Source organism: Myotis davidii, unplaced genomic scaffold (assembly GCF_000327345.1).
Source record: "Myotis davidii unplaced genomic scaffold, ASM32734v1 scaffold132, whole genome shotgun sequence".
NCBI lineage: Eukaryota > Metazoa > Chordata > Mammalia > Chiroptera > Vespertilionidae > Myotis > Myotis davidii.
This window is the reverse complement of record NW_006285258.1, coordinates 1029109-1043197: the sequence shown is the minus strand read 5'-3', so window position 1 is coordinate 1043197 and position 14089 is coordinate 1029109. Positions and strand designations below refer to the sequence as shown.

General features: G+C 49.5%; 1 protein-coding gene across 1 annotated transcript in view; it reads right to left on the bottom strand.

Annotated features, from left to right (window-relative positions):
* The window catches only part of MYO5C (myosin VC), a 77505-nt gene extending 67671 nt beyond the window's left edge, over positions 1 to 9834 (bottom strand). Inside the window, exons 1-5 of the mRNA XM_015558906.1 lie at positions 9760 to 9834; positions 8586 to 8696; positions 4901 to 5066; positions 4219 to 4363; positions 176 to 332 (exon numbers count right to left, since the gene is read on the bottom strand). Of these exons, the coding sequence (XP_015414392.1) occupies positions 176 to 332; positions 4219 to 4363; positions 4901 to 5066; positions 8586 to 8696; positions 9760 to 9834 (654 nt within the window). The remainder of the gene's footprint in view (positions 1 to 175; positions 333 to 4218; positions 4364 to 4900; positions 5067 to 8585; positions 8697 to 9759) is intronic.
* Positions 9835 to 14089: the final 4255 nt, after the last annotated feature.

Sequence of the window (14089 nt, the reverse complement as noted above, 5' to 3'; positions counted from 1 at the left end):
CTCACCTTCCCTCTGGGGTTGGACAGAGACATAGAAGCATGGCGCTTTGGTTAGTCGGGTCTTTTCGGGGAGGGAACTATGGTTAGTCAGGACAACACACACACAGTCCAGCCCGCCTCTCCCTCACAACACGCGACTGCCTCCCAGCCCACCCCCACCCACCCGGGGCACACACCTCGGTGATGGGGTTAGACGCCAGCACCTTGTCCTCCACGTGGGCGTTACTGTTCGACTTGCTGACTGTGGCAAAGTACCTCATGGCATAGCGAGCAGACACCGTCTTCCCAGCACCAGACTCCCCGCTCACAATTATTGACTGATTTTTATTGTTTCTAAAGCAAACAAATGAAAGGATTTTAACATGTTCATTCCTTCTTATTAAAAAGCAATATCTACTCACTAAGAACAATGCAGACCAGCTGGAAGGGACACTGTTTCATCACTCCAAAGCAGCGCTTTTCAGCCCGCGTGCTGGCGGCAGGCACCACGGTTTTCCCACAAGGATTTGTGAAGCATGCACTACCTGACGATTCAGTCAGGGGCACTGACCTCTTCTCCCTTAGGTTGTCAAATAAGAAAATGACAACAGCCAACACAACAATGCTGTCCAGTGTGAATGAATCAAAATCCTACCTACTTTCTTGTCAGATCAGCAAAATTAATATTTTTTTGGTGTGCCTCAGAATTTCAGTAATTAGTTGATGTGCTGTGAGATGAAACAGGTTGAAAGTCTCTGCTCTAACGTACCTGTTTCCAGCATTCCAGAGAATTTCCTCCCGGTCTTTCTTCCTATGGGACCATGCTGAAGACACAACTTTGTGTCCTATGTCTCCTGTGCTGAGGGCCCCCAAGACCAACCCCGGTTCAGTGGTCCACTAGGAGCACCCACGGGACTCAGCATGTAGTCGTAGGCCCAGCTAAGATTTATTGCACCAAAAGGATACAAAGTAACTCAGCAAAGGGAAGAGACACATGGGGCCACGACCAGAGGAAGCCAGGCGTCAACTTCCAGGAGTCCTCTCCCAGTGGAGTCCACAGGACACACTTAATTCTCCCCACAGTGCACTGTGACAACACGCGGAAATACCAACTACCCGGGAAGCGCATCAGACCCAGTGCCCAGAGTTCCTATTGGGGCTGGTCACACAGGCATCCCCGAATGCAGTGGTTCTCAACCTTCCTAATGCCGTGACCCTTTAATACAGTTCCTCATGTTGTGGTGACCCCCAACCATAAATTATTTTCGTTGCTACTTCGTAACTGTAATTTTGCTACTGTTATGAATCGTAATGTAAATATCTGACATGAAGGATGTATTTTCATTGTTACAAATTGAACATAATTAAAGCATAGTGATTAATCACAAAAACAATATGTGATTATATATGTGTTTTCCGATGGTCTTAGGCGACCCCTGTGAAAGGGTCGTTCGACCCCCAAAGGGGTCGCGACCCACAGGTTGAGAACCGCCGCCCTAACGGATACCAACATTCCAGGTGCTCAGAGGAAAGCAGATGTTCAGCATGAGCCACAGAAGTAAGCGTCAGTACAGTGAGCCGCTCTCATCAACTAGGAAATGGGGAGAAGCTTCCTGAAGTCCAAGTCCCCAGGGGCTGGCCATGGGCCATCTTCGCCAATAGGCCTCTAATGAGAGCAGTCTCGAGCCTATGCCAACTCCTTTCTGCACATCCCCACTTACATACGAAGCGTTTTAAAGACATTATTGGAGAGCCACTATTCAAACTACGCTTGGGAACATATTTAGGTGCTCTGATAGCCAAAATGCTCTGCTGCGTAACTCAGAGAGCTTAAAAAATGCATTGAACTTTTCATGTCATGAGATTACGGTGGTAGAACTTTATTATAATGCCATTTTATGTATCTGGCATGGCTTATGTGTCAGGGGCTCTGTGAATACTTTACAGGGATTCTCATTCAAGCCTCACAAAAATCCTATGCCGCTTATACCCATTTCACAGATAAGTAAAACAGTGGCTCAGAGAGAGTAAGAGACTTGACCCAGGGCACAGAGCACATAGCCTCCCTTATGAATGTTTGAGAGGTAGGGAGGGAGGGAGGGAGGAAGGGGGAGAGAGGGAGATTTTCCAATGATTTTTTGAGAGAGAGTGGAAGGGAGAGAGAGAGAGAGAGAGAGAGAAAGAGAGAGAGAGATGTCCTGGTTCAAAGGAGGAAGCTAAGACTCCGAGGTGGGTGACACCCCCTTGGCCAGCGGGGTACGATGGGGCTGGGGTTATTCGTGCCGGGCTCTCCCGATCCCAGTCTAGCCTCAGCAAGTCCCACAGGAGCCTGTCTTATGTTTGTTCTGCTACTACAGTTAGACAGACAGACCTGTAGAAACCAGGCTTTTCAAGCTTGAAGCTGGCTCAGCCCTGCAGCTCCAAGCAGCACATACTGCTGGTGTCCAGGAGCAGCCCTGGCCCCTCGGGCCCTGAGCCAGGGACGCTAATCAAGGGGATGTCCTGGACCTGCAGGGAGCCAGGGAAAATCCCAGAATGCACTGTGACAACACAGGTATGTTAGGGTTGGGAGAAAACTTGCTGTGGCAGAAATCAAGGTATTTGATTATTAACTGGCAATTCTCTACCCAGCATTCACTCTCCCATTTCTTTATAGGGACTGTGCCCCAATTTTTAGTGGGCACAGTGTTGTCCATATGAAAAACAACATATCCCAGGCTCCTTTGTGGCTAGGCATGGCCAAGTGGGTGGGTCCTGGTCAATGAGCTATGATCAGAAGTGTTCTGTGGGGCTCTGGAAAGTCTCCTTCAAATTGAACATATTTGTCTAGAAGACAAATTGAGGAGAAAGTAGAGAGGAGAGGCACAACCTGGAGGAGCACAGCCTTCCCTGGGACTCTGTCACCTAGCATGTGCAGGAAATGACTAAGTATCAGCTTGGATCCAGCCGGTGTGGCTCAGTGGTTGAGCATCAACCCATGAACCAGGAGGCCACCGGTGTGATTCCTGGTCAGCGTACATGCCTGGGTTGCAGGCTCGACCCCCAGAGGCAGCTGATAGATGTTTCTCATCAATGTTTCTACCTCTCTATCCCTCTCCCTCACTCTCTCTTTCTGAAATCAATAAAAAGTTTTTTTATTTTAAAACTATCAGCTTGGCCCCAATGACGAGTGCCACCCCAGGGGTGGAGGGCTGCAAGGTACCAGGTCCCTGCTGATTGCTAGAGGTTCTGTGTTAGCCTTGCCTGCCCAGGAGAGAACCACACATGTCTACCTTGTCTAAGCCGCCGTTATCTTTTCCTGATGACAAGCAGTGGAGCTTGGAATGGGTGCATCCAGCTCACAGGACCCTAGCATTGAGGGAAACCAGGCCCTGGGCCCAAGGTTACATGGTAAATAATGAGCAGGACCAGGTCCCTCACTTCAGGTTTTCATCTGTGAAATGAGGGTGACGATGGTAGCTCAGCTGACTTCACTGGAATGTTGGGAGACTCAAAGATTACTGTGAAAGTTGTTTTGCAAATGTGAAAGGGTCTACAAAGATACGGTGGTGTTTTATTCTTCATACATTACAGATGAGGACATTGAAGCCAAGAGAGCCTGGTTATGGGAAAAAGAAATTACATATGGAGTGAAAACATCTGAGTGCCAATCCCAGCCTCGTACGTGCTGGGTGACCTTGTGCAATGGCTCTGGAATCTGTTTACTCCCCAGGCATCTCCATCATGGCCACCCTCAGGGTACAAGGATGATGTACAGGAATCTGTGTGTGGTCATGGGTTCACAGGAAGCTTTTAATAAATGTTTCCCAGCAAAGCAAGAATTCCACAAGGCGATACAAAAACAAGTGGCAAAATTAGGATAAAACCTAAATCTACACTGGAACCTGTGTTCATGTACCATTGGGCTCTGCTGCCCTGGGTGGGTCAGAAAGCTTCAACATCTCACAGCGGAGAATACGTATTCCTCCAACCCAACCCACTGCAAGAGAGGCACCTGCTAGTCCCGTGTTTGTAGGAACAATTTTTGATCACCCAGAAGGAACAAAACCCAGGAAACTCGGTTTAAACAGGTCAGGTACGTGCTGAGAGTCATTTGCTACTTGGCACACGTAGTCTGCTCTACCAGTGCCCCTCCCGTCTGATGGTCACATCTAATGAGACCAAGCCTGATGTCTCCCTCCCCAGCGAGGACCCAGCAAATGCAGGAGAGCCAGAGCAAGCCCGCCCCGCAGGAGGCTACCTGGCCATCTGCTTGTACGCCTCTTCTGCCACCGCAAAGATGTGTGGGTCCATGTCACCCATATTCTGCCCACTGTAGGCATGGATGATGGCATCTCCGTAGATGGGCAACTGCTTGTAAGGATTCATGGCCACCAAAATGATTCCTGAGAAGAGACGTTAGACACAGTGATGGGGTTCTGTTACCCCAACTCTGCCACTTACAAAACCTTCTGTGTGACTCTGGGCAGGTCACTCAGCGCTCTGAATCAGTTCCCTGTCGATGCCACCCCCAGTCTGGGCTACTCTAAGGGGGACCAATGAGGTGACAGATGAGACTGTCCTAACACTGAGAGGCTTTGGCAATTCCCAATGGAAATATGATGATTATGTCATTGCCCAAAATAAGTAATAAATTTATCACCTCCTTTGGCAAACTCCAACACAAGCTTCATCCACATATGTTTTTCTTGGTAGTCCAACCTTAGCTCTTGTTGAAAATTCTCCCTGCCCAGACACTTCTTTTTATAACAGACTCCCTAAGATCAAATGCCTGTGCCGTTGAGGTGGAAATGTGGGCACTACACATTTTGACAGACGTCAGCAATTCTAATATAAATGTACTATGACATGTGTCATCAGGATGCTCTGGGCAGCACGCACTGTGTCCGCGCCAGTCCCGCTCCCGGGAACCCTCTCCTTACCGCTGTAGGTGTAAATGAGTTTGGATTCCGCGAAGCGGATCCTGAGGTTGTGGAGCACCGCGGGCTCATGGAGGTAGCTGAGGGCCGTCAGGTCATTCTCACCCACCAGGATGTCAGGGTTCCGGAGCGGAGGCAGAGATTCCGGATCAACGGAATAATCCAGCTCCTGTGCATGAAGATACACTTAAAGCTCCGGAAGTGAAAGATGTTGGGTGTTTCTGCTGGACCACCGTCTCTGTCCTCCCTCCCTCCCTTCAGAGTGACCTCCGACACCCTGAAACCAAGCTTATGTAGAGCAACGAGAAACTTATCTTCATGGCTGGCTTCTAAAAAGTGGGAGCCAGGGGACTGGGTCTTGGCTGTGTGTTCTAGGACAAGTCATTCACCTTCTCTGGGCCTCTCTTCTCTCATCTGTGAAAAGACTGGCTGCACCAGGTCAGGCCCCTCACCCCCAGTCCTACCACAGGTGCCCTACTCGTATGTGGTTTAGGTATTGGGCGCCATGGAAGTTTTGATTTGAAAACAGAATCCTGCTGCTAAAAATGACATGGCCACCTAAGGTCCCTTGCAGCGCTAAGGTTGCCGAATCTCTGTTGGAAGTTGACACGCTTCATGATGAGAATGGCGCAAAGGGTCCATGCAGGTGGTGGTCTCTCTGAGCGAGGCTACCAGTGTTCCCGAGGGCTCCCAGCTCCGTCTGCAGGGCTGCCTGTGTTTACCAGCCTCAGTCCTGGGCTGGGGAACCCCAGGCTGGCCTCTCCTCTGCCCATTTTACCTCGTGTTCCGGAGGCAGCTGCCTGAGCAGAGTGAAGGCCCGGGTAGCCTGCCTGGCGGTGTCCACACCTCTTCCAGATGTCAGAGCACCAAGGGACCGATGGCCACCTGCTCTAACTTCCTTCACTTGCAGTCCACAGCTTGGGCAAGTGACTGAACTAGGGCACCCAGCAAGCTTGTTTCCCTTCCGCCTTCCCAGGTCCTGGACCAGCTCAAGGTGAGCCAGCTGCCCCTTAGCAAGTGCCCACTGTGTCAGCACTCAGCACTGGTTATTTCATTTAATCCTCAAAACTGCCTTCCCAGGAGGGCATGACTGTCCTGATCAATGGTGAAGGAGACAGGCTCAGAGAGGTTCAGCCCTAGTTCCAGGTCACACATGATATGGGTCTGGCTGACCCTGAAGCCTGCATCAGGATGGCCCCCATCCACACCCACAGGGGTGTGGTTTGTTGATTGCTCGATCTGTTCTGCGTAAGGAGAGCAGCTCTGGACAACAACGGTACGTGAGTCCTCAATGTAGCTGCCTGCTCCATGGTCAATGTCATTATGTTTGCAGAACATTCTTCATCTACACACTTTGAGAATAAAAGAAAAATGCTGCTCATACACAATTTTTACATTCCCTGAGTTTTCTGTTTTAAATTAACAGCCTCCTTTTCCAGTTCAGCCAGTGTCTCTGTGTGTGTGTGTCTGTGTGTGTGTGTCCGTGTGTGTAAGAATCGGAGGGAGAGAGGGAAAGACAAACAGAAGGAACCGCCTGGGGGAGGGGGAGAAAATGTGAAGAACATCAGATTGGCAGTCGGGGCAGAATTGCCATTCTCCTACACAAAGCAGGCTCTGTCCTTCATGGTACAGACAAAGAGTCAAGTTACAGAGCAGCCTGGCAGCTTCCATCTCACCTGCCTCTCCCTCCTCCTCCGGGCAGCTGGCTCAGGGCCAGGAATGTCGCCACCTGAAGCCCTGCTGATATTACTAAGGCAGCGAGCCACCACTGCATCTGCTGTCTAAGATTGTTCTCCCAGAGCCATCTGATCCCTAATTAGAAGCTTGGCTGTGCACAGGAGGTTTTCCACAAATGCTGTGAGGAGTTTCGGATGGGAAGGGAGAGGCTAATGGAGGCACAGCATCCTCTCACTCCATGTCTCTTGCATCTGCACACGCACACCTGGGTCATCTCATTTGATCTGCAGCAACCTCCCTGTGCTGTGGTGCCGTTATTAACCCATTCCACATGTGAAGCAATCACAGGGCTCACGGTCACAGGCTAGCGAGTAGCTGTGGCAGGATTTGAATCCAGATATTGATTCTAGAGGATGTGCCCTTCACATCTATGTTCACCTTCCTTCAGTATCTCAGGAAATGATGCCCAAATCCAGGATACTCTGATTGGAAATAGTGTGTCCTGCCTCTATAGAGGCCATTTGCATGCTTTGGAAATTCCAGCATTTTTAAAAAAATATATTTTATTGATTTTTTACAGAGAGGAAGGGAGAGGGATAGAGAGTTAGAAACATCCATGAGAGAGAAACATCGATCAGCTGCCTCCTGCATACCGGGCACTGGGGATGTGCCCGCAACCAAGGTACATGCCCTTGACTGGAATTGAACCTGGAACCCTTGAGTCCGCAGACCGACGCTCTATCCACTGAGCCAAACCAGTCAGGGTGGAAATTCCAGCATTTAAATATTCAGATGACCTTCCCCAGATCAACTCTGGCATCCAGATGGGTCAGGAATCCTCTGCCCAGCTCTGTATCCTCATACTTGATTCTAAAAAGGTAAAGCCACCTTAGCTATGGATCCAGCGGGATGTCATTAGCACTGGGGAGGAATAGGACTCACGATGAGTAATTAAAGCAAAGGCAAATGTGCGGAAGCTGGTCATCAAAAGGCATGCCCAGCCTCTGAGAGGACGTCCTCACCAACATGCTCCTCCACAGGCACTGCCCAGCCCCGTCTCTCCCTCGCCACACCAACTTGGACAGAGGCCCTCAGGATGTCACACAAAGCTGGACATTCCTGTCCACCCGTCCCACCTCCCGTCACTTTCCTAATTGTCCCATCATGCTCCCTGCGGAGGTCCCAATTCTTCATGTTTTTATCCACCTGCAGCCAGACTCGCTCTCCTCTCACACCTCCCACTCCCATCTGATTTTCTATCTCTCCCCTCTGTTTCTCTTCCTCTTCCCATCGCCCGAGGATATTTTTCCATTGATTTTTAGAGAGTGGAAGGGAGGGGGAGGAGACACACAGAGAGAAACATTGATGTGAGAGAGACACATCGATTGGTTGCCTCCTGCACTTGCCCTGACCAAGGCCGGGGTTCAAGTCTGCAACCGAGGTACATGACCTTGACAGAAATTGAATGGGACCCTTTAGTCCATGGGCCAATGCTCTATCCACTAAGCCAAATAGCTAGGGCTGTCTTCCCATCTTGATGTTGTTTTCTGCCAGTTATGCCTCGGGCTCAAACTACTTCCCTCCAAGTTTCTTGTCTTTGTCCAGTCTCTGAGCTAAGACGTAGGAAACCAAAATGGCTAATCGTTTTTCAGCCTTTTCCGAACAGTGCGGACTCCCTGGAAATGCAGCACAGGGCACAGGCCTGTCTGCCACACCTCAGTGCTGTCTACCCATCTTGGTGCCCTGCCTGCCCCACCTCAGTGCGAGAGAGGCCCAGCTGAGGCAGAGCATTTTGGGCCTTCAGTTGGGCAGCCTGGGGTGGGGGTAAGGGGGTGGGGAGAAAAGGGGGAGTGGTACACATGACTGTATCCACAGCACCAGCTGGCCATTTTGAGTGCCCTTCATGGGCCCTCCCCTGGCTGCTCCCACAGGGACCACATCTCCCCATCCCCCCCACATACCCCAGTTATCCCTTCATACGTCACGGCAGCCACAGCCAGGGAGGACCTACCGTTCCATCCTCCAGCAGGAGTCGCAGGACTTTGTCACCAACTCTGTAGTCCTTTGCTATTTCAGCAGATTTCCAAACGTCTTCAGGATCCGGAATCCAAACCCTGTTGTACTGACCAACACAATGAGACAGGCTTAATTCCAGCACTTCGACAATAAGACACAGATCACCTGGTGATTAGACTCGAAGGTTTGCTTCTGTTCCTTCATTAGGAACACTTTTACCTAATTTTTGCTGAGGAGGTAAGCTTTAGTGTATCTGCCATGCATCAGGTCTGGCTGCTTCATTTTCTAGACAACGGGGTTCCCAAAGCCTCCTATATCCACCTGGAAAGCTGAACCCCTGGGAGTGACAGTGAGTCCCCGAGCGCCCCTAAAGGGAAGACCTGAGCGCTGCCTGCAAGCGTTGGAGCAGAGATTGGGTTCACTGCTGATGGACCATGGGGCTCTGGGCCAGGCACTTAACTTCTTGTGCCTCATTTTTCTCATCCATAAAATGGGTACAATAAGGCCTACCTCGCAGATTTGCTGGGAGGTTAAATTAGACACTACTTGAAAGCACTCTGCAAAGTGCTGTAGAGGTCATGTCACAGCAGCATTATCCCCGTCTTACCACCCAGGCCAGCAGCCCAGGGTTCCCGCTGGGAAATGCAAGTCCAGATGGAGCTGCCGAGCTCAGTTCCCAACAAGCCATCAGTACACCCAGTGCTGACGTGCAAGGCTTCAGGCAGAACCACACTGCTGTGTACTGAGCTGTGTCCCTCCAAAATGCATACGTTAAAGGCCTAATTTCCAATGCGAGTGGAGACAGGGTCTTTAAGAGGTAGTTAAGGTTAAAGGAAGTCATAAGGCCCTGATCTTTAGGATTAGTGTCATAAGAAGAGACTCCATAGAGCTTGCACACATACAATCTCTCTTCACCTGATGTGCTGCTGAAAGGCCATGTGAGGAAATAGTGAGAAGGCAGCTGTCTCCACCCAGGGGGAGAAGTTCCTGCCAGACACCAACCCTGCCAACACCCTGATCTAGGACTTCCCAGCTTCCAGAACTGTGAGAAATAGGTGTCTGTTGTTTAGCACCCAGGCTGTGGTATAGTCTTATGTCAACCCAAGCCGATGAACACACATGCCTAATAATTCACATATTAGGAAATTCACAGAATTTACCAGTCATACCTGAATGCTGTTCAAGACAAAGACAAGGTGCCCACTCTGTGTAGCTGAGTGTTGACCCAAGAACCAGCAGGTCATGGTTCATTTCCTGGTCAGGTCATGTGACCGGGTTGCAGGCTCAATCCCCAGTAGGGGGCATGCAGGAGGCAGCCAATCAATGGTTCTCTCTCATCATTGATGTTTCTCTTTCTCCCTCTCCCTTCCTGTCTCTGAAATTAATAACAATATACATATTTTTTCAAAAACCTTTATTGTTGAAAGTATTACACATGTCCCCCTTGCTCCCCCATTGACCCCTTCTCGCCTGCCTCCGCCCCCTCCCCAAGCCTTCACCACCCTATTGTCTGTGTCCATGTGTCATGCGTATATGCACACAAGTTCTTTGGTTGATCACTCCCCACCTATCCACCCTCCCCCACCTTCCTTCCACATTCTGTTCTTTGTTTCTATGTCTCTGGATCTATTTTGTTTATCAGTATATTTTGTTCATTAGATTCCACATATGAGTGAGAGCATGTTATACTTGTCTTTCTCTGACTGACTTATTTCGCTTAGCATAATACTCTCCAGGTCCCTCCATGCTGTCTCAAAAGGTAAGAGATCTTTCTAATAACTATATATATGTGTGTGTGTGTGTGTGTGTGTGTGTGTGTATTTAAAAAGATAAATATAAGGTGACGGCCAAGTGCTTACACTGCAGCTGCCATCCTAGGGTCCATGATTCGCTCCTCTCTCTCCTCCAGGCATGCTGTCTGCATCATACCCTTCCACCCAGACCCCGCATCTAAGTCTCCTGTAGCAGTCTGTAAAGTCATTCCTCTGCCCATTCATTCATCCATTCAATAAACACTTGCTAAACATCCATGATGCCTATGTGTGGCACAGTGCTGGGTTACCAAAAAGGAAAGGCATCTTCTCATGTCACCATGGTCTTCCTACTAACCAGCCAATCACTGGCCTGTGCATATGTGCATATTTGCATCCCTCGGCTCATGTACCAGCAGTTTCTATTAGTAGGGCGCCCCTCCAGGATATCCTAACGTCTTGGGACATAAGCAGGCCAACAGGGACAGGAATTGAAAAGCACCCCCATGAAGACTTTAAGCAGCACCTAGGAAAGAAAGCTCTTGAATCTAAAGGCTCGGTAGCCCAGGATGCCAGATCTGGATGAAGCGCGAGAGGCCGGCAGTGTCTGACCCTCACTGCCCACAGAACACTGGCCGCCAAGTTCCCCAGGAGCAGAGCTAAGATGAGCTCCACAGTTTTCATAACAGCCCCAAACTGGAAACGGGCTAAATGTCCATTGATGTGAGAATACGTTTTAGAAAGAGTAAACATACAACTGTGGCATACGCACACAATGGAATCCTACTAACGAACACAAAGTCAACTACTGATACAACCAAGAATTTGAATGAATCTTTGAAGCACTAGCTTTGCACAAATGAGTACATTCTGTATAGGTATCTTTACATGAAGTACAGAACAGGTAAAACTAACATACAGTGGGGAAAATCCAAGCAGTATTGCCTCTGGGGTTAGCTAGGGCCTGGGAGTGACTGGGAAGGTGCCTGAAGGAATGTTCTGGGGTGATGGCTACATTCTATGTCTTGATGGGGTTTGGGTTACACAGGCGCTAAGCACTTTCAAACTTCAGAGAACATAGACTTAAGATTTGTGCATTTCGTTGTCTGGAAATTTTACACATAGAACAAAAAGGAACTCTTAACAGTATGCATACTGAAGTATTAAGGAGGATGGGTATTGACATATACAATATACTCTAAAATGCTTCCAAATATAAGATGGGTTGAGGGCTGCATAGAAGGATAGAAAGATGGATAGATATGTGATACAACAAATACGGTGAAATGTTCATGCTCAAATCTAGGTGGTGGGACAGATGCTTACTGTAGAGTTTGTTCAACTTTACGCTTAAAATTTTCATAACAAGATGTTGGAGGAAATAAAAATAAGTATAAAACATAATTCAGGGTTTCAGTACTAGACTTGGGCAAAGTTGGCTGAGGAGCATAGCTATTAATCTCCTAGTTAATATAAATTGCTTCACTTAATAATATATATATCTATTTAAAATTGGTTGGATATCAATCATGACCCCCTAAGTTATTTGGGTTGCTTTCATTACTGACAGCTACTTAAGAGCAGAAGCTTGCTGAAATGTAGCGTGGGAGGGTAAGACCTGAGAGAGGGAGAGAGAGAGGAAGCATGACTTGGCAGGCAATGACACATACGCAGACACACCCCCGCCCCCTGCAGATAGGTGGACAGAAGCCTAATAAACACAGACACGCCTCTCAGACAGACGCCCACACTCTATGCATCCTTGTTGCCATGGGCTACCATTTTCTACCTCAGGTCTGCTACCGAAAATATTTCTTACTAACCTCATAAAGCTGAAATTAACAGACTATCCCAATTTATCACGAATTGGCCACGGTAGGATTTTAGAGCTGAAAGGGCCCATGAAGGTCTGTCTACTCCAGGTGTTCTTCACACACAGCTGCAGAAAGCTGACTTCCATGAAACGGGGGAAAGAGGTGAAAATGGAGGTGTCCAGGCGGGAGCACAGAGGGGGCTGCGGCTGACGTCTGTCAAGTCCTCCAAGGAATCCTGGGGTCTGAGAAGTAATGTTCAAATCCCTCAGCCAATCTAAGCCTTTTGTTTTCCTGATCCCTAAACTGGAGGCCAGAGAGGTCAGTAACCCACCAGATACCACACAGAGAGTCTCAAAGGTGCGGACTCCAGGGGAGCCAGGGCCAGGACTCCTCTTGAACTACTTGTTAACTACACGAGTCTGGCCCTGAAAATAATTCTAATCTCTCCTGAGCATGTGGGGGTCTGCAGTGCGGACACATTCTTGGGACCATGTGCAACCACCTGTTGAGGGCGCACAGATTCTCCCAGCACTCGGGTTACATTTGTTTCATTGGTTAATTTCAGCTCAAAGTAGTGTTACATGGTAGGCACTATTAGGACGTATGGAACTAAGCATCTGCTTCTCTTTTGGTGTGAACACAGTGGCCTCCTTGGCCCCCCTGAGTTCCCAGGCCCTCCATCCCCCACTGGGCCCAGTGCCTCTACCGACAACCCTGCCAGTCATTTAGGCTGAAACCCAGCCTGGTAAGTAAACACACCAAAGTTTACCCAGTTCCACAGAAGTTACACCCATTCGGTCCCTCCCTTCTTCCTCTCATTCCTTTACCCACAAGGCAACACTTCAAACCGGAGGGAGAGCTAACTTTACAGCATTTAGACAAACAAACGCAGTCCCTGCAAACAATGTGACTAGCTCTCATGTGATCTCCCCAGTGTGGTTCCTTTTCCTGAAGCAGGAGCCACCCGCCTCAGGCCACCCTCTGGGGCAGGCCCGTCTCCCACACCTTTTCTGGGAATCCTCCCCCAGGCGGGGAGATCGTGGTGTCCCCGAGCCGTGGGAGGCTCGGGAATGAGGCAAAGGAATGGACCCTTAGGAAGTGATATGTTCCCAGGAACATGTCCGATCCGCATACCCCACATGCTCACGCGAGAGAGAGCAGCATCTTCTCAGGTTGCCCGCCCATTTGAGGGGTTCTACTGGCATCTGCAGGCCTCACATGGATCATGGAATATCACTGGTTTCCACCCCAGCCACCTTTTGGCCTGGAAGGGACTCTACTAGTACACCTTCTGGGTCAGCCAGGCCAGAGTGGTGACACAGTGCTCCCTCTCTCCCTCCTCCTCCTCCCTCGTTTCCCAGGGCGCTTCTCAGGCCTCCTCTAGTGTCTCCCAAAGTCCTTCCTGGTCTCTTCTCACAACATGGTTTCCAAGACTGTGTACCACTGAGCCCTCCAGCCCAGCTCTCCCCATGGGTCTACACCACAATTCCCATTCCCTTCTAGATATCAACCCCCAAATGTGCTCCGACACAAATCCCAAGCTCAAGTGATCCTTATGCCTATCTTATCCAACTTTCCTCCTTGGGCCACCCCCTTGTGAATCTGCCCTCTGTCTGCTTCCCACCCAAACCACCAGCAGTTTATAGAGCACCCTGAACACTTCGAGTCCTTCCACCTCTGAGCCACCCTCCTCCCCCATCACTGAGCAACTGCTTTGAGCGGTCGAGTCAGCTTAAAACCCCCTTTTCTGTGGCACTTTCCCTGGCACCTTCACCCCAGGCAGAGTTGAATGCTTCCTCTTTAGAGCTCTCTCTACCCTTCCCAGGTTTCCGCGTCACTTCCATCTCCCCCACTAACATTTGAACTTAAAGGGCATTGTCTTTTTGCCCTGGAACCCAATACAATGATTCCCCCCTAGCTAGCACTAGATGTTC